Below are 22,286 nucleotides of genomic sequence, written 5' to 3' on the forward strand. Positions count from 1 at the left end.
TTCTTACAAGACGAACACTTTCTTTATGCAAAATTATGCAAATGAGATTCAAATTTATTTCCTGGTCTTCAATGCATATGCTTATAAGACTTTGATATAAGTGTACGTGTGGGTGTCCTAACATCTGGTAGATCGTTTTTTGATTGGATTACAGAATTGGTTTGTCGTTAGTGTTGTACATATTAATGATATTCTAAATTCCCCGTTCTTTATGCTAATTAGCTAGCATAAGTACAGTATTGTGTGCCTTTGTCAACCAGAAAGTACAAGAAAAACGAAGATGAATATATTTGTATATATTTAGTGACGGTTATGACATTTTCAAATACTACAATCATCGAAATCGAGATTTTTGTGGTTGAAATTTATTTCAGTTTATTTTTTTAGTTGTTAATTATTTAGTAAAATTTTGAAAAATTTATTGCAATAATGCATCAATTTTTGTCATTTGTCGCTTAAAGTGATTTTTCATGTCATATGCGTTTTTTCAGCTGTCCAAATCAATATCAATGCATTTTGATTAAGTGGTTGCCAGATATAATTTTTATAATGTTTTAAAAGCCTTAAAACAATAAACTTTGAGTAAATATCAGACGACGAAGCCATTAAACATTGCATTGTTTAAATTTCACAAAAAATATATTCGAGACATTGTTTATAGCACATTATCCACTAATTTGTATTTTACATATCAAATACTTTAAATTTCCAAGTTCAGCAACTTATTTTGTCCTAAATGTCGAAATAGATTACCTACAATTTAACGATTGACACCTGATAACTAAATTTACCTGCATTGTGAACCAAAGGTATGATAAGCAATGTAACAAATTTTATCTATTTGTTTGTCACATACGGTACATGAACACTTATTATGAAATGAATCTGTGATTGATGCAAATGAATCAAGAATTGAAACGGATATGAAATAAGGAATAGGTTTGCGCTTTATATTGTTCTTCTTCGATTCGATTGATTGATTGATTGATGTTTGCTTAACGTCCAGTGGCAAATATTTCATGCATGTTCAGGACGATCTTCAATTCGAATGCTAGATTTTAGTCTCCGATGATAAGTACGTGAGACTCTTACTTTTTTTACCTATATTCCATCGTTTACCATCACCCCCTTAAAAATAATGAAACAATGACAAAATTTACCTGTAAGTTTAAGGCTTGAATTTACATATACAATATATGTACACATTTGATATAAACGACCGTTAAAGTATATCTCCTAGCTTCGACTTTTTTGGAATCGAACCAATTCTGGAAATCTTTAAGACGATATGTTGTTCGTGACAAGATAATTATCAAGACATAAGATAAACATAAATAAAATGTCGTTTACAAAGACCTGACATCCATGTTGTCGATCTAAGATATAATTGACTTTGAAAAACATGTAAGAAACACGATATATGTAACTAAGGAAGATGATCTGGTTTATAAGGTTTGTAAATATTACGGGAATGTTCGTAGTCTTAATATACTTTTGGAATACTAAGGACATATTGACTTTTTAAATACATAGGATATATTAACTTTCGGAATCCATAGGACATGTTGAAATTATTTGGAAGAAGCTTTTTATTTCATTATTTTTTTTTATTTTAAAATTTGCCTTTAATCCACTGGTTAAAACGATGCGCGGTGTATCTAGTAAATGTGCAGAAAATACAAGTGTTGCAGTTGCTATTAGAACAGAAACGAAATTGAAAAGTGATATAATGATAGAAAAATCGAATAATGTGAATGCTTATTTTAAACCAAAAAGAAGTTCATATTTCAGTCGCTGGCATTGCGCAAATGTACAGTATTGTAAATTCTAAATGATAAATGTTGAAACCATATTTCAGTTCTTGCAAGAAAATGAATACAACACTTCACAAGCTTTATTCAGCTGAAGCGCTTTTCTAGAGTAACCTTCATCAGGAACGGCACAAGAGTAAAAATTTGAAAGTCAAGGATTTATAAGTACCGAAACACGTGAAGAACTTTATGATCCATCAGTTTCTTATTCAACAGCCTTGTTAACTCTTCCAAATAAAAACGTCAAAGGTATACATGTAAATGAATTATTGAAAAAAAAAAAAGAAAAAAAAACGTTGGCCAAAATTTTAACAATGTCAATGTTTGGTTGTGAAATAAACTTAAAAAAAAACCAATGACACACCAATTAAAAAAAAGTCCTAACTTTGTCTTGCATATAAAAATAGAGACGACAACCTGACGAAAGGAAAACAAAATTAATGAGTTCGGATAACCTTGTCTTGTGCAGGTTGTAAACAGATTCAATATGTTTTAAAGACTAAAAATTTCTAATTATCAACCCAACAAAACACAGGTTATATCCTCTGTATACGTCAAAAATAGGATTGATTGATTGCCATTTGTATAACGTCCAGTGGCAAATATATCATGCATATTCAGGACGATACTTCAAACATCAGAATGCCATGGAATCATTTGGTGTTTTAAAAGAAATTCTCTTGTACGCAGAAGAAATAGCGCTGGAATAGGGTTTCAAATAATTATATCTCCAAGTCATTTGAATGTATCTCTCGTGAAGAAAAAGAATTAAACATAATTGTTTATAACAACAACAAAAAAAAAAGAAGAGGGAGGGGGACAGTCATTCGAATATCACATTCTTTCTGTATAAATAGCCGTAAAGCTTTGCAAGTAACAAAAAGGGAAAAAAACAGTCCTGTACTGATTATGTTTTGAATATTACAAAGAAAAAAGTCTACAAAATGCAAAAAATGCAAAAAAAAAAAAGTAATGATGAATCAGACGCAACAACTGAACTCAAAACTCGGCCAGCTATACGAGTTAAAGACGTGCTGAAGTTAACGTTTGTATCTAATTCGGTAAATTTTTGGTTTTGTGGTCTAGTAAATGTAAATAATGCAAAAAACGAAAGAGGTTATCATAAAAACTTGTAATTAACATCACTTAAAAAGCACCATGCAGAAATGACGTACTTAACGTCACAAATACATTTTATTTTTATTTTTGCATACAAAAAAACTCAAAATGGATTGATGATTCAATTACAGAAATTTCTGCAGTAAATTATAGAAATACAAACAGAATGACACGTTCTGTTTATAGGATGACAGTTTAGTGACACAGATCTTTGAAGCTAACGGCTAAACAGCGCCAACTTTTCACAATTAGCAATTCAAATGAATGCTGGTTGTACTTTCGAAATGTTAATTACTCGAAGGTCACACTTCAAAAATTTAAATCTTAATTGATGTGACCAGTGTTCGTAGAACATTTTCTTTGTTCTTAGATGACAATTGTAGCACGGCATGAATTCAAACTTTATTTTATGACAAGTTATACTGCCGTGACGTTTTCATACTATGTACACTCAACTAATAGGAATTTAATTGAAAAAGTTAGACATTAGGCCTTGGAAAAAAGAATAAGACTTGTTTTTAAACTAAATTTGCAAGAAACATGAGAAACAAACAATAAATGTCAAATTTGTGAAAATAGTCATCATGGATTTGTCAAATTTATCAATCTTTGGTAGTACCAATTTGTCAGTCAACGTCATACCTATCAGATTCAATAACTTATATGTTTATGTATATAAAAACGCTTAGGGTGCCTTTGTGTTAACATGAATGACAAAATTGAATGTGACAAGCAGTTGCAACTCACACATCTTTTCCGCGTCGATTTTATGAAAAACAACTCGGCGTTTACAGAGATTTTCGTTACTACTGTGAAAACATTACTTCTAACTAACAGAACAGTATTTCATAAATATTAGTCTAAATGAAAATCATTTCCGAGTTATACGTATGTTTTAGATTTTGGAATTTTAGATTTTTGGGCTTCGAGCATCACTAAAGATACATTAATCGTTGAAATATGCATTTGGTGAAGTAAAATTAGTACCGTTTAAAGTTGTACATTCACATCAGATATATATTTTCCAGACTTACAATGTTTATCACTTAAATAAAAAAAATATGTTGCCTACCTTTTGGACTATATGAAATAACACTAAATTCTTTGTCGAAATCAAATCGGCAAAACAACTGTCCATCTTTGAGCACATATTGGTCCCCTTTCTGTAATATATGGCCACATTCCACACATCGGAAGCAGTTCATGTGATATACATTTCCATTAGCCTTCATTACCAGTTCTTGAGCTGATATGCAGTAGCCACAACCAGAACATTTTCCACGGAATAATCTGAAAATGTATACATTCAATTAGTCTACATCTAAACATATATTAACAGGAAAATGCAGTCCAACGTAAATAAAAAATGATAATTTGGTTATGCGTATAAAAGAGAGGAAAAAGCTACGAACGAGATATCCAATCTCGTAAGTCGAAAACAAACTGACAAAGCCATGACAAAAAACGAAAAACGACCAAAAGATATACAACAGTACTTAAAACACAACATAGAAAAACTAAAGACATAGTAACACGAATCCCACCAAAAAAAAACCCGAAGTGATCTTAGGTGCTCCGGAAGGGTAAGAAGATACTGCTTCACATGTAACACAGTATATAACAACGTTTTGCGCGATCATTCAATCGAAAACAAGAATCACAATATAAGGCAATATAAGTGTCCATGGTTAAATAAGCGTCTCATTTATAAACAAGTGTTCTTACACTTGATTCATACCAGCTTGCATACACCAGAATACTGAAGAAACGCATTAAATTTTGTAATATTAGTTAGTAGCTCATGTCAACCATAAAATCTGTATATATAATGGTTTATTGTTGAAGGCCGTACGATGACATGTGGTGGTTATAATCTTTGTCCATTGGTCATTGGTGGATAGTTGTCTTATTGGCAATCATACAACATCTCCTTTTCTATACATTATTTGTTAAATTGTTATTTTTTTCCTTTATCAATTGGTCAAGTTTTGAACTTTCTGGTTCCTGCAGATCAGTGCCGTAGTTTTTGAAAAAAAAAGTTTTTATATTGAATCAATATTGTTCAAGGCAATAACCTGGCAATGTATGCAAAGTTACGAAAGTAAAGTACAATCAACCTCCCTTATTTATTCAATCCAAAATCGGCGTGGTTAATAAGATTTCCTTAAACGCATGCTGTGCAAGTCGCAATGTCAGACGGCTAAAACGGAAATATCGTATGACTAAGTAAAGTACATGTACTATACAGCAGTGTCATCAGTACTGATGTCAACTGCACATACATATATTTTGAGGTCCCTCGTGTGTGGTACTTGGTTAGTATAACATCACTTTTTTCGTGCAGGTCAAACGTAAATACTATTTAAGTATCTAATACCAGTAAATATGCAATCATCCTTAATTAATCAAAAATAATTGTAATAACATAGTCAAAACTGAAATACATGGCCTATATATTGGTTTGGTAAACACACTATATTTTCATATATATTTTCATATATATGCTTCTATAAAAAAAAGAATGGCACATTGGAACACAAACTGAATGAAATAGTAACATTTTGAGAACTAGTGAATACACATGCACGATACAATAATTTGAGTCAAACTAGGTTAACGGCTTTTTAAAAAAAAAATGATATAGCAAAGATTAAGTATGAACAAAACGACGGTGCCACTCGTGGAGCAGGAATTGCGAACCCTCCCGAGAGCATCTAAGTTCACCCCCGGTTTTGACGTGGTTCGTGTATTTCAATCTATAGTTTTTCGTTTAGTGTTTTGTGGACTTATTACGCATGATGGGGTTTAATGTTGCAATTTTTTTTGGTTTCCTTCTATTTAAAGAAAGAATTTAGATTACGACTGGAAAATGAGGGTACGTTTGATATGAACAGAAAGTTTGCTTACAAACTTGCTAGGTTTCTCTACCGTGTAGATAGCATGGAACTCTCGCTACACGAAACATTGGATTTAATGTCCCTATTTCGACCGGATGTGGCTGCGTATTTATACATCCCACACAGCCAAACGGACGCAACACTTAGGAAGTCTAGGGATGCCTTCAACAATGAGCAAAACATATACCGTAAAGTAACCTATAAAAAGCCCTATAATAACAACGCGTGCAATGATCCAAAGAGAAAACTTACGGCCCAATTTAAGCTCATTTCTCACGCTGTTAACTTTCGCCTTCATAGTTATGACTTATAATATGCATCTACTTATCAATCAGAAAATTATATGTGACATGCATTGTATTTTGCTGCAAAATCTTGATAAGTAAGGATATTTTGAAATATAAATAATTTTATTAATATTATCAATATATCAATATTCTGGTCGAATTAAACCGTGTGAACAGCCTTGGAAATTATATGTTAAGATATCATTTGATTGTGCTCCCATCAATACAATAACCCTATAACAATATTATCAAAATCGAAGTCTGGCTTTTAATCGAGATATTTTGAAACGGTTAATTTCTGTATGAACGATAGACGATCGTATTTTCTGATACGAAATTTGCGCATAAAAAATCAAAAATGACATTTGCGGTCAGCAAAAAGTCCTATTTGCGCTAAGTCACTACTGCAGTTGTATTTACCGGTTTTACACGTTCAAAATTAACTGTTTAAGCACCTCAAATTAAAACCTTTCAAATAGTCATGTTTAAAAGGAAAAATAAGATGATCCCAATAGGATAAAAAGAAAATTACAATAAATTTCCATAAATTACATATTATTCTCCGATATCAAACAATATACGTAGATATTTTCTTATATTACCAACATGTTTAATTGGTTCAAATATGTACAATTCTGCATTTGGTTTCGGTTGTTCGTTAAGTTAGTACCCGATTTTATAAGGGTATGTTAAATACGCAAACTCCTCCGAACATTCTTCCAGCGGTGGAATAGAAAAAAAAAATGCCCAGCATTCCCTTGATGATTTTTTTATCATTTCAAGTGATACATTTTAAATACAAATCTGTCAAATGCTTCCCTTTCTCTTCTCTTACATAAATAAATATTGTCAACCAACCTCTTAATTTATCTTTTTTTTCGTTTTAAAAGACATATTTTCATACTTATATATAAATCAATATCAATAATAGAAGAAATAATAATGATAATAATGAAAAATAACAATGGAAGTGTCATAATTAACTTTCGACATGTTAACGAGAGAGATAACTATCAATGATCAAATGTCATTTTTAAGACTTGATTAAATGGAATGAATTATTAATTTATTTTAACACGACAGAAAAAAACAGTTTTTGTTCAAATTTTAATTTGTCGATTTCATATCAATTTTACAATTGTTGAATTAATTAATCATTGTTGCATTTTATTTTCACTGAACAAATTTGTCTGAGGCCACTCAGGAGGGTTACTCTTAATTCAAATAACCCGATTCCTTTGTTACTTTCACTTTCGAAATTTAAACGTTTTCATGATATTTACTTTATTGTTATTCCTTGTTGCTTAAATGCCTCATTTTAAAATTTATTATAGTATAAAATGACCACTAAAATTGTAGCTGCCGTATTTTTTTTTTTTGTTCCCATGTAATTATTTATATAATTTGAATATTATCTTTTGTACTGTAGAATTAAACTGCAAATGGTCCACAATAGTTGACTTTAAAAAACAAAACAATAATTTTCTCAGAGGTGGTGTAATCTCTTGCATCGTTGTTTTTTCTTTCTTTTCAGAGGAATGATAAAAGGGTCAATTATGATCGAGGCTAACTCGACTTGCCATGACACTTTTACTTTTAGCAGACGATAACATCACTCATACACTGACCCACTTATTAATCATTGACCTTTTTCCTTTTACACAAAGAACAAAAATTGCATTCCACAACACTTTTATTATGGAGTCTTTGTTTTTGTTGCCATTTAAGCGGACAAAAAATATTTAAAAAACAATTGAATATAGTAAGCTAAAAATACTACATATTTTACAAATTACAAAACGAGATATATAATTGTAAACTATTATCTGCCACTTTTAGTACTTGTCATACTAGGTTAATGGCTGTAATGACCAATTTTCTTAATTTGGAATACTAGTATGAGTACATGTGCATGGTACTGTTCTTTTGCTTGTACTATTCGCACTAAAAAAAAGACTCTGCTTGTGACATTTTTTCAATCTTTGGAATTTTCATAAGGGAACGATATGGCTATATAAGGAAAACGTCGTCTTGCTCGACGCAAACAAGTTCTTGTATCAAATAATGAGGGAAAATTAACAAGCAATTTAGTTTAATAAAAAAGCTCAAGATATACAATTTATTCAGATTCTTTATTCTTTATTATTAACTAAAAAGTTAACTCAAATTTGTGTTATCTTGTTTTGAGCTGAAATTAGTGAACCGTAAGTCACATCAACTCAACTATAAATGGTATCAAAAAAAGAGGCGAAAGATACCGGCAAAGGGACATTCAAACTCATAAGTCGAAAATAAACTGACAACACCATGGCTGAAAAAGAAAAAAAAACAAACAGACAAGCAATAGTACACAAAACACAACATAGAAAACTATAGACTAAGTAACACGAACCCCACCAAAAACTGGGGGTGATCTAAGGTGTTCCTGAAGAGTAAGCAGATCCTGCCCCACATGTGTCACTCTTCGTGCTGCACGTGTAAGTACAAACTCGGTGATAAGTCCCAAGTAATATAGGTCTTGAAGTGGGCTTATTTGTTTTACCTGTTGATATCGTGGAAATGGGGAGAAACTATTGCTAAAATATACGATCCCACCCGAAAATTAATTGCCATATTTTCCTTGTTTATCCATTCAATTTAGAACTTTCAAGTCACATTCTTATTCTTCTTTTGAATAAATACGACCACTTTTGATTTTTATCTTTGACTATAGATAAGCCACATAGCACTACTTCATATTCTATACACAGTTATTCATCCTAACATTGACCATAACCTTTACTCTTGTCCAGGCATTTATCCCTGTGTAACCAATACCTAAAACTAACCTTAGTAGAAAACAAAGGATATGGGGTATCAATCCATGACGCAAAATCAGTACATGCACAGTAAAAACACAAAGCAAAGGAACAGCGCTTTTATGGCTGTTATTCAACTCAAATACACTTACCCTGTCCTAAACTCAACCCTTACAATGACCTAATAAGGAGACCATATCCTTTTCGTTTTCGAATCACTTTATTTAGCATAACAGTTAGTCTATTTCATTGTTTTTAAGATTTTCATATCTTGAACCATTCATATATTTGCTAATTGAACGTACAATATTCAAAAACACCTTTCACTAAAAAGCTTTAAATCATTAAATTTTATTTTTTATATTTGAATTCGGGTTTATAACAACACTGTAACCGACTGGGTATAGCAATTTTATTACCGCTGTTTATTTAGTTACAACATTCTAACCATACGACTCCACTTCAATTATTTGTTGTATTCTAACGGCTGTTGAACCTAGAAAACTCCACTTTATACGTACAATCATACTTTTTAAAGATCTCCGTGGGGGTAGACTTTCATTTTTAAATGCACCTTTACGAGCCTGTGTATGACATAGTCAAAACCGATTTAATGCATTCAAATATTTGTTTCTAAAATACAATATCTTTGTTTGCACATGGAATGTACAAATATTGTATTTAAATGTCATTGTAGATTGCGAAGCAAACACTTTCTTTCCTGCTCCCCAATATCTGTAAACACACTTGTAGAAACACTTTCATACATTTTCTGTTTCAGGTTTGTTGACATTTTTTTTGTTGACGGTAAAAAAAATTCAAAAATAGAAACAAATGTTAAGAAAATATCGTAAATAAATGAACCTGACAAGAAAACGAATACATTTGTATTACCAATGTTTATTTAACACATTTATACAAGAAGAAAATAAGAGACATTCACTCCGCATTCCTTGTTTCGATCACAATATATTTGTTTTTAAAAATGTAAAACAAACATATATATTTTCCTTTCATTTTATTAAATAACACCGAACTGTTACTATAAAATCAAGTTGTTTTTAAGAAGAAACTTACAGAAATAAAAGGAGATGGGTGACATTCGTCATATATGAGTTTCTGCAATTTCATCTTGGAATCGACATCACATAGGAGCGGAACTTTCTCATGAGTGGTGGTCTTATCAGGCAAAAGAGTGTACAGGGAAGCAGAAAACATGACCTTGTCAAAAGACACAATGGTCCCAAACATTATCTTAAGTTTTTACCATCTTTTTAAAGTTTGAACTGAATATAATTTTCAACACTTTTTTAAGGCGTAATCGGGCTAAGGGTTTTTTCCCTGTCCCGTCCCATTCCGCTATGGTAATTATATGTTAGATATTTTTTAAAGCTATACTTAAATTGTTACTTCTAGAAATCGACAGGGAGATTTTGATAATAGTATAGAGAGACGTTTCTTCGCTTCAAACCGTAGTAGAGGCTAACTTTTTGGGAATCGCATGTGCAGGTTATGTCTTGTTCCATTTTAATGACAAATTGAGTTTCTAAATATTGATACGTATTGAACTACACCGTTACAAAACTACTACATTTGAGGAAATATTAAATGGATTGTATAACAATATTTTTATGATTTCTAATTTTGCCGTTGACATGTTCAGGTGTGAAATGTAGAGTTCCAGTGGCATACTTCGGTTAACTTTATTATTTGCTTTGAATTCATAATATTGATTTTAAAAACATAAACAAGGACTTTACATTTACTAAAATGGACTCTTGTCAAAACCAAATAAACAATAAACTTGTCTCTTTTTCCTACTCAAAATTAATGTCGTTATTTTTCGCGAACTACCACATCTCCATCGAGGCCTTTAATCGACTAATGGGCACTGAATTATTCGAAATTATAAATATTTATATTGAGGCTACAATTTGTAGACCCTGTTGATCTTTCGCTTCTTTTCTAGTAACACGTAGTAGTCAAAAGTTGAAGTCGCATTTCTCTCCATTTTAGTTCACTTAGCAAAAAGGTTAAATAGAAAAAGGCAAGAAAAGAAAAAAAGAAGCTTTGTATGATATATAGAAGGAAACAAGGGGAAATAGTTCATGTTTGATTAACTTCAATGTACTCGACATTTTGATACTTAAATACCTGTAACCGTTAAAAGCCAAAATAGTTTAAGTCATTTAATCTTTTATATATACACTTTTTGCAGTCATAAGTACTTCTTAATCAAATAATCGGTTTAGAAGGTTGTCGTTTGGTTAAAGTTACTTACATTCTTATAAGTCTTTGTAACCCAAGAGTTAATTCCCCTTTCAATTAGGTCATTTCTTTGTTATGCCAGACTTAAGTTTGGACTTCTAAGGTCAAATAATATGTATTACATTCAAAAATATTTGCATAAAAATGTTTTGTTAACACATTAATATTAATTTTAAAAACCTATAAAAATGATCAATTACATGAATTCGTAATGATTCATGAATGCATTGTTATCAACAATTTGACAGACATAGGCTTAAGTTATTTAAATAAATAGAAACACGAATTGTCTAAAAGGACGAAAACACTTCTGTCGAAACTGTAAAAACAGGGACAGAGAGTTCATTCCTATATATATAATCATATACCAAATGCAAAAATACTACGAGAAAGAAGTATAATATTTAACGGGGCAATCTGCTCCGTATGAAAAACCAATACATACAGTAACAGCCATAATAGCAATAAAGACAGGTGGTTTATGATAAACAATAACCGATCATTTACTTAAATATTGATTATATATGTGCATTAAAAAAGTGTGATGGAAAACTTTATAATACAACTGGTACCATATGTGGAGTAGGATCTGCTTACCCTTCCGGAGCATCCGAGACCAACCCTGATTTGTGGTGGGGTTTATGTTGTTCAGCTTCCGGTTTCTTTTATGTATAGTGTTTTGTGGACTGTTGTTTGTCTTGTCGTCGCTTTTTATACGTTTTGCCAAGATTTTGTCGTTTTTCTCTTCGACTAAAGAGTTTTTGTTCTCTCTTTTGATATATTCCGCCTCTTTTGCTTATAAATAATGGACATAGAAATGAAGTAGATCTTCATTCGGTTTTTTTTTAAACTTTGATATACTACTTTAGTTTAAATATAAATCTTCACATTGTTAAAGTATATCTAATTCTGAAAAAAAAACTATTAGTAGGATAATTTCACAATTTTTTCTGATTGATAAGGTAGTCTTCAACATCAAGAGTATAACAAATTTCATTTCAACTGGTAAATTCATTATTCAGCCAGTTTTATTGTAAACTTTCATTCTATAATTTATGGAATTATACTGAGCTTAAGATAACTGACTATACGGTATGGATTTTACCCGTTGTTGAAGGCCGTACGGTGAACTATAGTTGCTTACGTCCACGTCATTTTGAACTCTACTGGATAGTTGTCTCATTGGCATTCATACCACATCTCCCCATTTTTTTTCATTGAAGAAAAAGTTGCTCACAAAAAATTTGGATCTAGAGTTGGAACAGCAGTAATAAGTATTTAAATGAAGGCTTGTTCATCTAAGATATGTTAACCCATGAAGACCAAATCAGGTGCAAAGTAATTACTACCTGCGAAGTTGTAGAAAACTGTCGTCTGGTAGAGACACATCCGACATGGAAGGTCTAAATATTTACACATAATATACTTCAACTTGACACTCGATAAAAACAATAAAGTAATAAAATTGTCACCGTTGTACAAATTTGTCCTTACAATTTAAATATTTTACAGATAAACTGTAAAACGGACAATAAGAAATCTACATTTATTTTTATAATCAGTCATTATAGCTTGTTAGATTACAATATAACAGAATTATGTCTTAAATTTTTTGCATTATTTTAAAGAGTAACCACAAACTTTTATATATGTGAGTATCAAGAAATTTGTCTCGAATTTGAAATGATTTTATCGTTAATTTTTGAACATGAACCAGTCACACAATCTCGATGCGACATATTGATAATAAATTTAAAACCATGTCTCCTGAATTATATAAGCATTCGGAATTGATCTAAAATGTCATTCGGTACTGCCTGTATGTACACACGAAAGTGCATCTATTGTTGCACTGCTTAAATGGCATCTACGTTTTAACAAATATCTACAGTCTGTTTTGGCATTGACAAAAACAATTAATATAAAAGGTCTATATTTGCTAGGGACAAGGAAATTTTAAAATGTTATAATCCGATAAATCGATTTCTTTTTTATTTGTTAAACTCTTTAAATCTTTATTTTAAAATGTGCAAAACGTATCAACTAGGAGCGTTGTCACTTTTCAATATAATATCGATTTAAATGATCTCGACCCTAAGATCAGACTAGATTAAATAAAAAGGTTGGATTTAGTGAATAAATGTTTTTTGAATAAAATTCTTTCAGATGACTCCTTACCGCTGATATGTTAAAACTCGTGCAATATACAAGGTCGATGACGCACCGCTTTACATGTCACTTTCTATCATTCTGAAAGTCTTAAATATTTAAAGGACATGAGAAAATGTGGAAACAAAAGTTTTCATTCAAATACAAGATATACTGAAATCTCTCTAGTAGAGATATGGCCATGGACGGGGATCATACAGATTTTCAAGTATTTCGTCAAGAGTGTGATTACAATCTGTAACTACCGTCTATGAGATGTGCATCACAGGGGTTTTTATATCCTTTGTCGTAAAATTAGACAAAAGAGCTGACAAATAAACAATTGCATTAATTTTTAAAAAATCTTCATGTTTCAGAAGGATATACTTTATCGTGTAATAATTGACGTACGGATCATCCTTAAGAGATTTGAAAATAATTATGTAATTTTTCAATCTATAGTTTATTCAAATTACAACAAGTTAAGGATAATAGAATAGTTAAATAACATGTCTGCATATTGTTGAATTGATCAAAAGAAAAAGATACATCCTTGATGGTGAAAGTGTCTTTAAAAAAAAAATTAAGTTGATACGTCATCATGCGGAATACATTTAAAAGTTTCGACGGTCTTAGTCAGTCAATGTCTGTAAACAGATGTAAAGCAATGGTATTTAAATTTACATCTAACAAAAATTAAAATTTTAAAAGTACACCAATTTCTTTATCATGATAAAAAAAAAGTTGACAAAAGTTGACAAACTACAAAATAATTGTACAAAATCTGAGTGTGGCTAAAATAAGTGAATGTATAATGTCTATAACATATCTTCACCAGAAGTTCAATGTCCCAGGTGCAATGTGAATTGTGAATTTTATAATACATCTAATCTAAAAATCTGAATATTTCATATTTGATATCAATCTGCTCTTATAACTACTTAACTACTTTCAGAAGGTTTCACCATGTATAAAACATAATTTTATTAAGTTCGAATTAATGATAATTTTCTACAAATTTACCATTTTGTCTAACCACCTTTTATTTTTTGTTTTCTTTCAAAATCAATGCATCTGTTCATTTAACGTTTCAAAGTGCTGATAAAAAACGTTTTATTGCTTACACTGCATTAATATACTAGTATTTCTTCCTTGGTAGTATCAATATTTTATCTCAATAAAATGAACGGTATTGTTTAAATGAAAACAAAGTATTATTGATTCAGTGGGTGATATCACTTAAAAATTGCGGAAAATCAAATTGAAACCATAGTTAAATTGGTGTTTTTTTGTTTTTTTTTATTAAAATTTGCTTAGTTGTCATAAAAAATAAAAAAAGTTTGTTAGTGACACTAAATAAGATTTTAAGAGTATAGATATTTAGTGTAATTTTTTTTCAAAGAAATTTTTGAGAGTGTAGAAGATATCATGCTCATTTCTTTTCTCATTCTTTATCTACTAATATATCTATGTAACACATATAATGATATGATATAATGTTTTAAACTCATTCATGCAAAGACAATATATTCAGCAATATTAAAGCATTTTAATACTAAACAAAATTTAACTTACTTTTCGTAGTCTGTTCGGCAGTATAAAACACTATCTCTCATGAAGCACGAGCCTTGTAAAGGCAGACGACAAATTGCACATATCATACAGGTCTCATGCCAGTAATTGTTCTGAACTTTTAGCAGATAACGGTCCTCTATTGGACGTTGACATCCTGCACAAACCTCCATTTGAAGAGAGGGCATCTCTAAAAACATAGTTGTAAGAATATTATTTATAAATTTAATGTTATAAAAATAAGAAGATGTGGTATGATTGCAAATGAGACAACTCTCCATCAGAGACCAAAATGACATAAAAGTTAACAACTATAGGTCACCGCAGTTTTACATTAACATAGTTTACCTCTATACCAGCGTTGTATTTTACTATCGGTACAGTATATGGTTATTGTAGTGATATTTTGGTAATTTAGTCTTAGTCCCGAGTAGAATATTTTATTGCAAAAAACTTAAGACTGAAATTATTATTCTGCGAGACAACTATCAATCAATATTCGGGCAATAACTCTTTGATTGTACGACAAAACTTTTTGAAATTACAGAAATTTCATAATGATAACTGTAAAAGTCACCATTTTCAAACGGTATTCCAGAAGTGCAATACCGGTGAAATTGCACGATGACTTTAGCAACCTTTACAAAGAACATTTCACCCTAAGTTTGGTTATGTTGCACGAGAAATTTTATATTGCTATAGAAGAAAATTATATGTAAGTTTTGCACTGATGAAGCAGTAATACTGTTTTTAAACAAAAGGGAAACAGAACATACAACACCATGAACAAAAGGAAACACAGACGAACAAGAGTCCACAAAACACAATACAGAAAACAAAAAAATGAACAACACGAACCCAACATAATACAAATATTGAGGAACACGAACTCGAGAGAAGAAAAAATGAACTCATATGCTCCGTTTGGGTTATCAGTCCCTGTTTCCCTAAGAGCATGGATTAAAATTCGTATTGATTTTCGTAGCTTGTCTTTTAAATGAGTTATATTCGAGTGGCTGTAAACGAGACAAAAAAACTGGTGAAATGCTATATATCGAAGGATCTTCTTGACAGTAGATGGAATGGAAGGCCTTCGATTATGAACTGAACAGCTCATGCATTACAGAGCAAATTGAAGATGGCTCGTAACACCGATTTGAAAGATACTAATTGATATTTATTTATTTATAACTGATGCATCGGCCATTGAAGGAACATTGCATATAAAACGTTTTATGAGAAAAAAAAATGAGAATAGAATAATAAAAAAAAAATGAGAATAGAATAATTTAAAAATAATTCACCGTTTGTTAATGTGCTGTAAAAAGTCCACTGTCATTGTTAGTGAAGAAAAAATGTTCAGAAAAATGTTTTACAAAAACATCCTTAAACATACCAATACAAAACTAATATCTCAAAACTGGTATTTAAAAACTTACCGTCATAGTCATGCAAAACCAAATGAATTTATCCAAAAAAATGTTGTCAATAAAAATTACAACATTAGTAATTATCTGTTAAAATTAACATAAAAAGTTAAAACGCTTGTAGGTTTTATTATGATCAAGTATGTTAACATATGTTAATGACGATGTTGACAGTTCCCGCAACATATGTGGCCATTAACCTGGAGTACACAACCATTTCTGATCACAATAGTCATTAACGACAAATCGATTCCACTGCATAAAATTACAATTAGACATAATTCTGCAACAATAGGGAACAAATTTTATGTTAAGTCAAGTCAATATCACCCTGTATTATCTTGCATGTAATACCTGTTTACAAGTGCGATCCTCTCAATACATGTGTTTTGTTGGTACAACATATTGTCAAGTGGGAAGAATTGTTTTTAATTGATTAGATCATACTTAATTTTTTTTACTTTAAAAATGCGAAGGCGTGAGATAACAAATTTTAAAAGCTGTTTTCAAATAAAGGGAAACCTAATTGATGACATATTTTAAATATTTGCTTGAAATAGTAGTGATTTTTTGCACATTTTCTCTCTCTAGTAGTTTTGTTTTTACCATTGCATAGAGGTAAGGTAGCAAAATTTAATAAAAAAGCTGATTTCAAATTCAGGAAAGCCTAATGACATACTTTAAATGTCTGCTTTAAACATCCTTTGCACTAAATAGAGGTGATTTCCCCCACTTTTTTCTCTCTCTCTCCTGGATTTGTTTTTACCATTGCATAGAGGCGATTTATCGATACGGATATGTAAAGAGGCTTTGGCAAGTTTTAGTCATATACAAAAAAAGGCTTAATATTCCATAGAGAGCAACAAAACTCATAAGTCTGAGAAAACCATGACAAAATCAAAAAAGGACGAAAAGAACAAAAGACGGTCTACAAACCCCTACATACAAAACTAAATGCTGAGCAACACGAACCCCTCTCACAACCGGGGGGGGGGGGGGGGGGGACTCAGGTGCTCCGGAAGGAATATTTTATACACATTATTAAAATAAATCCCTTCTAAATACCTCTATTTACCTGACTTTAATACAATAATCAAACATCTGGTCTGATTTTATTGATTTGTTGGGTTACTGTGTCATTTACGGATATTATACATTTTCTTTTATACAACTTTTTGTGTACTATACATATGTGGATATCTATTTTTCTTTTTTTCTTTTTGGGCTGCTTGTTTGTTATCTATATCAACCACACTTGCAATAAAATGCATTAGTATTAAAAAAAAACAACATACTATAGATTCTTTATCTACGTATTCTTTAAGAACTTAAATAGTTCTCGTTTAACTTTCTTTTTTTTTTTATCTCATTGTTTGTATTGTATTATGAAAAAATTATTGATGTTGTAATGTTTATGCCCTTTGGGGCCCATAATTGGAAATAAAATATCTTATCTTATCTTATCTTATCTTATACATATCTTCACAATAGTTTGAAATTGTGTTAAACTACTACAGGGGTGTTTAACGATCTTGACTTACCATGAGGGTCTCGCACGGTCGAAACCAAAATTACATAACCCTCTAACTCTATAGTTTTATTAGAGATCTAAATTATGATTATTTATTAAATATCAAATTAGTGTATCAGTCATTATAAGTGTAACGTGACTTTGTCTTCATTAGATCTAATAGTAGAGTTATTTGTAGGACCCCGACAACATATTGTCATATTTAACAAGCATTCGATAGCTACTTCAGTAACATATCTTTCATATCTTGTTTATTGGTCAATGTGGGTGAATGTGACAGCAAACCAAAAACACAACACATAATAGATATTTAAAGTTCAATAAATGTGCCCAGCTCTGAATCGTCCGGAGTCTAGAAAAGCCGACAAAAAATTAACCAAGACACCCAATATTGTACCATTAATACCATACTGAAAATAAGGAGATGAGATATGATTGCCAACGAGATAACTATCCACCAAAGTTCAATAAAGTGGATTTAAGCAACTATAGGTAACCGTACGGCCTTCAACAATGTGTAGAAAAACACATACAGTATAGTCGGTTATAAAAGGCCCCGAAATGAAAAAATTCAAACGATATGACTAACGGCCTAATATTATTAATGTTAAACAAAACAATTTACAAAAAGCTAAATATAACAGACATGTACCAACGACAACCACTGAACTACAGGCTCCTGACTTGGGACAGGCACATACCAATTTCTTTACAGAACAAAAACTAACAGATATACAGAACTATAACTACAGGGCCTCAGGTAAAATTAGTTGTATTACTAACTGTATTACCCTTCTATGAATAAAGAATTATTATTATTATTATTATTTTTATTTTTTAATGGTTTATTATTATCATAATTATTTATTATTATTATGACTAGTCCCATAGACATGTAGCGGCGTTTAGCTAATCGCTAATCAAATGTCCTCCTTTTTAAAATTTGTCTATATTGTTTAGTAAAAACCTAAAAGATCCATCCAATGAACCAAGAAAATGCATTTCATCCTATGAATTTCTCATCAAGGTACAGTAAATTATCTCACATTTAACCAAGTAATATGTTTGTTTGGGTTGCTCACACAATTTTGTCAATATAACGGAACTATAAACAACTGATATACAAGAGAGAGGTTTAGCTAGCTATAAAACCAAGTTTAACCAACCACTTTCTTCGGCAAATGCCTGTACCAAGTCAGGATATGACATTTGTTTTCCATTCGTTTCATTGGTTGATAAACTCTAACATTTGATTTTGTCAGTTTTTATGGACTTCCCCCTTTTTTTAAATTTACCTTGAAGTTCGGTATTTTTGTTATTACTTATTTATGTTATTATAATTCAAATTATAAATTTGTATAAAAATTTGTATGAATCAGTTACCAAAGAAAAACCTCTGAAAACTGTAATTCTCATAATCTAGATATTCAACAAATTATATGTCAATATATATTATGTTGCAAACTTAGTTTCAGTTACTGAAATGAAACTGTAATGAAAACAGTACTTAAGTAAATTATTAGAAACCATTCAAAAGTACCAAAAATGTATAAAATGATTAATACCCTTATAGATGTTTATAACTGAAAAACAGGGAAATATTATGAACGTTTAATAGTTAAGTCGACCAAAGCAGGAAATTAAATGAATTGATGGTTTTATATATTTAAATTTGGAAATTCTGAACGATAAAATAAATTCTTCCAAAAAATACGGTAAATATGGTAATTTTTTTGTAGCATCTTTCATTGGATAGTTTATTTTCAATTACTCCGACATAATGAACTAAATATAGTTTAGAAAAAGAGCAAAATTGTTTACATAGTTCAATTACACGGCAATTACAAGAAATATTAAGAAACTTGAGCCATGGTTGCACCTTGAGTTCAAATTACAGTTTGACACCATACGTATGTCGTGTCTTCCGTGTTAAATTTACCAACTGTTACACGAAAAGCTGTCATAACCTTTGAACTTACGGAATTTGACATTCAAATGCGTGTAATCTCGTTTAATTACGTTCGTCACGATATTTTTGTTTCTTTTACTTTTTTATCGACCTTGCAATTACTTATGTTTTTAGTCTTAATCTGATAGACATTTAAACTTTCGTTGGATTAAATGGCAGCCAATCGTGGTGAATAGTAAAATAAGATGATGTTTAAAGGGACGGTTCATTTCAGTATGATGAAAGCTTTAGCTTTCAAATTCTGTATGAATTGAAGAAAAGGTTGTGTATACGTCAGTGAGACAGCAACCTAACTATTATATCGTCGCATTTGCATTACATTTTATTATCTTAGTACTTTCCCGTCAACTACATTTTCTTTTCTAATTCAATGTCTTAGACAAACTCTTTTGCATTTATATTAATTTATTTGTAAAAGACATATATTATTTTTATTTTGAAAGAAGTAAGAAGAGGAAAACAATGAGTTCTTTTAAAAGAACTTTCCAAATTCAGTGTCTTCATAATATAAAATAAATCAAGTAGACCTAAACCATACAAGGTTAAATAGATTCCCTTTTATATATTTTTTTTCTGTTTGTCTTCAAAAGTAGACGTTAGGGTTAGTTTGGATAGGGTTGATTCCACAAAAAATCTTTTATTAATGTAAATTATATCCTTTATTTTTCCAGTCACATAGGACTAACGAATAATTTTTTTTATAATGGACAACAAAATTGGATTTAACAATACATTCGTCGAGGCTATCAAGTATTGAGGCAAAACAAAAATAGTTTCTGTTCGCATCCTTGGTGTTTTCATACATTTCTACCTTAAAAAGAACATAAAAAGGTGAACGGGAATCTTGAATCAAGGAGCAATATATTTGTTATGTGCAGCTAGAAATTATGTAATGACTAAAACCCTCCCTCGCATAAAGAATATTTACATGTTCTCATTTTTTGTCATATTATGATACATCATTTTTTATTGATCAGTTGATTATGAGAAAGCATAAAATCATATTCGATTTCTACATAAATTTGGTCGCCTTATGATGTTACATGCTTTAGGTATGCTCTTTTTTATTTTATAGTTATGGACGTCCTTGTCTAACGATAAAGTTGTCAAATTCGTCAGTTAATTGATAATTACCCTGATCACACCGAACTGTAATTGTAAATTGTGACGCTTTGCACAAAAAACCTTTCAATTTCTGTATCTTAAAATCAAAACTGCACTTAGAACTCATAAAAATTATGAAATAATTGCAGTAACATTTCACCTGATGAATTAAGGTTTTATTGCTTTGCAATATATATTTTACTTTCAATGAAAACGTTTTTCATAGGGGTGCCTGCTGTATTATTTACTTTTCTCGTTGCGTTAAATGTTCATTGTTTTCGTATTGTAGTATCAAGGTTATCAAGCTAGTTATCTCCCTTATTTATACTCTCCAATGTGATGTTATCGACTGACATCTTGAAAAAAGAGAAGCCGGAATAAAAGAAAGATATCAATTTTGAATGCAAAAAGCTTTTGTTGTTTCCAATGTGCATTGTAATACTTATATTATGTCATTTTTCTAGTCTAGTGAATAGCTGTTCGATTTATATAAATGATTGAATAGTTTTACCGCTCAATAAACACAGTTCAATGTAAAATTATAAGCATTCAGAAAGTTGCGATTAAAGTGTAATTCTGAAATAAGCTCCGTGACTATAAGAATGTTAAAAAGTACTACTGCTAGCACGAGAAATCGTGTCTTCAATTAGGAAGAGTTCTTTGTATAATAAATCATAAATCATAAATCACGATGGAAAAGATTTATAATTATTCCACACCATTACAAACAAATGCAATTTTCCACAATATGAACATATCTTTATTTTTGTTTATGAATATATATTTCCATGAAAAACCAACATTTACATAGCATGACCACAAGTTGTGAACTTTCGTCCTTTCGATTTGTAATAATGTGAACATATGTCAGATAATGAATGAGAAATGTCTGCTGTTCTATTTTCGTTCTTTATACATCTACAGTCACAACCAGTCTAAGGATATATTACACTACTGACATTAATCATATATATTGGAAACTCGTAAAACTAAAGATTTTTGTGCAGGGACCTCGGTCTTCTCTAAAACCACTATATGTTTAAATATATAGAAATAAGAAGATGTGGGATGAGTGCCAATGAGACAACTCTCCATCCAAGTCACAATGTGTAAAAAGTTAAAAAAATATAGGTCAAAGTACGGCTTTCAACACGGAGCATTGGCTCACACGAACAGCAAGCTATAAAGGGCCCCAAAAAGACCAGCGTTAAACAATTCAAACAGGAAAACCAACGGTCTAATCTATATATTTACGTGTTTTCTTCTGATAATAATGCTGAAGTTGATTATTTTAATTTATATATATATATGTTTTTATATTGATTTTTACTGACATTGTAGTTCTGAGAAGAAAA

At 30.6% G+C, this 22,286-nt stretch overlaps 1 protein-coding gene across 3 annotated transcripts in view; it reads right to left on the reverse strand.

Annotated features, from left to right (window-relative positions):
- The window catches only part of LOC127729965 (LIM homeobox transcription factor 1-beta-like), a 39,376-nt gene that overhangs the window by 8,789 nt on the left and 8,301 nt on the right, over window positions 1-22,286 (reverse strand). For 2 of the 3 annotated variants that reach the window (XM_052237965.1, XM_052237967.1), the window contains exons 2-3: window positions 14,904-15,090; window positions 4,003-4,220 (exon numbers count right to left, since the gene is read on the reverse strand). In XM_052237965.1, coding sequence (XP_052093925.1) covers window positions 4,003-4,220; window positions 14,904-15,088 — 403 coding nt within the window. In that variant the 5' untranslated portion in view covers window positions 15,089-15,090. Of the gene's footprint in view, window positions 1-4,002; window positions 4,221-14,903; window positions 15,091-16,339; window positions 16,481-22,286 lie in introns of those variants that run through there. The other variant, XM_052237966.1, reaches the window with a different exon arrangement.

Source organism: Mytilus californianus, unplaced genomic scaffold (genome assembly GCF_021869535.1).
Source record: "Mytilus californianus isolate M0D057914Y unplaced genomic scaffold, xbMytCali1.0.p SCAF_2, whole genome shotgun sequence".
NCBI lineage: Eukaryota > Metazoa > Mollusca > Bivalvia > Mytilida > Mytilidae > Mytilus > Mytilus californianus.